Source organism: Mus caroli, chromosome 14 (genome assembly GCF_900094665.2).
Source record: "Mus caroli chromosome 14, CAROLI_EIJ_v1.1, whole genome shotgun sequence".
Classification (NCBI taxonomy): domain Eukaryota; kingdom Metazoa; phylum Chordata; class Mammalia; order Rodentia; family Muridae; genus Mus; species Mus caroli.
The window spans coordinates 23529491-23532177 of NC_034583.1; the positions used below are offsets into that span (position 1 = coordinate 23529491).

Consider the following 2687-nt stretch of genomic DNA (forward strand, 5'->3'; position numbering starts at 1 on the left):
CTGGTCTACAAAGTGAGCTCCAGGACAGCCAGAGCTATAAAGAGAAACCCTGTCTCGAAAAACCAAAAAAAAAAAAAAAAAGAAAGAAAAGAAAGAAAGAGAGAAAGAAAGAAAGAAAGAAAGAAAGAAAGAAAGAAAGAAAGAAAGAAAGAAAGAAAGAAAGAAAGAGTAGTTTCGGGTCCCTGGCTAGACACCCTGCAGTCTTTGCATCCAATGAGAGGTGAGACACAGGATGTGCATCTCCTAGTGCCCCTGTCCTGCCTCCTGGGGTTGAATGTGTGGGTGTGGCTCTTTCCCTCCTTCCCTTCTGTCTCCCCCTCCTCTACATCCTCCCCTACCCTCTCCCTCCCTTCTCCCCCTCTCTTATCCCCTCCTCCTCCCCCTCCTCCACATCCTCCTGGGCTCTGAGATGCTCTTGCCCTCCCTCCCTGTAGAAACGCTGATGGCTACATTGACTTAGATGAGCTGAAGATGATGCTGCAGGCCACAGGTGAAACCATTACGGAAGATGACATTGAAGAGCTTATGAAGGATGGTGACAAGAACAACGATGGCCGAATTGACTATGACGGTGAGTGGGTGGGAGGACCAGGTGCCCTCTTGTTCATCTTTCACAGGGCTCCTACCGCTGATACATACATGGCCCTCTTTCCACAGAGTTCCTGGAATTCATGAAGGGTGTGGAGTAGATGCTGGTCTTGCACGGTTGCCTGCGCCTGTTCTCCCTCTCCAGCCAGACCCCATGGTAGGAGTGCAGCTGGGCTCTCTAGACTCTGAGCCTGCCTGTGTCCTTGAACCTTGGCCCTTCCGGACTCTCTCTCCCCATTCCTGTCCTGGGGAACGCAAATAAATCCTTGCTCCCCGGAGGCCTGGTATCTTGCTCTGATTTTCCTGGGGTCACGGTCTTTTCACGGGGTTCCCTCTTGCCTGATGACACCATCCCTGTTAGGTTGGCTGCAGAGTCTGTATTCTGACTGCTCAACCCACCTTCTGCCGGAGACTTTCATTAGGTCAGAGACATCTTGCTCTGTTCTCCTGATAACTAGGCCCTGCTGTAGCCCCAGAGCCTGGATTTTAAGAGGCTCCTGGAATTTGTGAAAGGTGTAGAGTAGACATTTGACCTGCATTCAGAGTTGCCCATTCCCACTTTCTCACTGGGGAGGTAAGGGGTGGAGAACTGCCAGGCTCAGCCAGTAATCAGTCGACAGATACTCTCTCAGGATGGGAACAGCTAGTTCAGAGGCACTGGGTGCTCCTTGGCACAGCAAGCTCTCCATCCTGTTTGGAATGAAGCTAAACCTCCTGAAACCCAGCAGGCTTACAGCACTGTCGTCCCTCTGCCTTGTGGTTTTTTACAGGAATATTGACTCCCAGCCTCTGGAGAATGTGTAGTTTGCTCTACTCTCTAGCATTCATTTTACAGATGAGGACCCCATGTCTCAGGCAGCCAAGGTCACCCGGCAAATTTGCAGGAGAACCCAGCTACTTTGCAGCCAACCAAGGACTCTGACAGACCTGGTTCAAATGGACCTACTGTCTAGTTCCTTTGACCCTCTGAGGCTGGCCTCCAGTCACCCACCTGGTCTTTCTTCCTGACAGGAAATAAAGGCCTAAGGTCTGGTGGCATCCCCAGCTTACAAGTGGTATGAGGGGGAGGTGGGTGCAGCTAGAACAGTAACTAGGGAGGGGAAGTTGGGGGCTTTCAAGGAAGTGGAGGTATTTGTAGCAATACCTTCAGGAGAGACAGCTGATAATGACAACCAGGCTCCAGCCAGAATGCCAGCAGCTGTCCTTGCTCCACCCTGTGACTGTATTGCCTCTGCACCTGTGCCCCAGCCTAAGTGGTCTCCAGACAGGCTGCACATTCCAGAGATAGTCTTGGAATTCTAGACATGCCTCTGGCCAGGCAAGAGCTGCCAGGAGTTCCCAGTCCCTACAAAGCCATGGGTGGAGTGGAGAGGGGTCTCGTTTCTCTGCCTTCGGGATTGGGAACTGCAGAGCTTGGAGTCCTATGAAGATATCCAGAGTGACCCACCAAGGCTGATGTCCCAGAGGAAGAGGAGCCACAGTGGGTGGGGTAGCCTGCTAGTACATCATTCAGTGGCCTGTCAACATACCCTGTCTGCAATTACAGGGTTAGATGCTGGGGTACATCAGAGTGAGGCCTCATTCCTAATCCCAAAGGATGTCTAGCCAACACCGGGAAATGGGAAGACAAAGGAATTCAGAGAGAAAAACAGAATGGTGTGCTGGCCTGACATAAAGTCAGTTGTCTTGGAATGATTCCTAGAAGAGGTGGTTTTGAGCTGAACCCCAGCGAACACCAGTGAAACAACTGTGGGGTGCGTGAGGGGAAAGACTTGGAATGAGTCTCAAACATGACGAAAGCCCAGCCCCAGCTGCCTCAGGGAGAGGTGGGCAGTACCAGGCCTCCTGTTCTGTCCTGCTTAGAGAGTGATCTATAGTAGTCTGTCTTTGGTTTACAAAGGAGTTTAGTAAGCATGTAGAAAGCTAAGGTAAAAGAATAAGTAGTGGGCTGGTGAGATGGCTCAGTGGGTAAGAGCACCCGACTGCTCTTCCGAAGGTCCGAAGTTCAAATCCCAGCAACCACATGGTGGCTCACAACCACCCGTAATGAGATCTGATGCCCTCTTCTGGTGCATCTGAAGACAGCTACAGTGTACTTA

At 51.3% G+C, this 2687-nt stretch overlaps 1 protein-coding gene across 1 annotated transcript in view; it reads left to right on the top strand.

The window, feature by feature from the left end:
* Tnnc1 (troponin C1, slow skeletal and cardiac type) overlaps positions 1-870 on the top strand; it is a 3670-nt gene extending 2800 nt beyond the window's left edge. Inside the window, exons 5-6 of the mRNA XM_029468732.1 lie at positions 435-571; positions 658-870. Of these exons, the coding sequence (XP_029324592.1) occupies positions 435-571; positions 658-689 (169 nt within the window). The 3' untranslated portion in view covers positions 690-870. The remainder of the gene's footprint in view (positions 1-434; positions 572-657) is intronic.
* Positions 871-2687: the final 1817 nt, after the last annotated feature.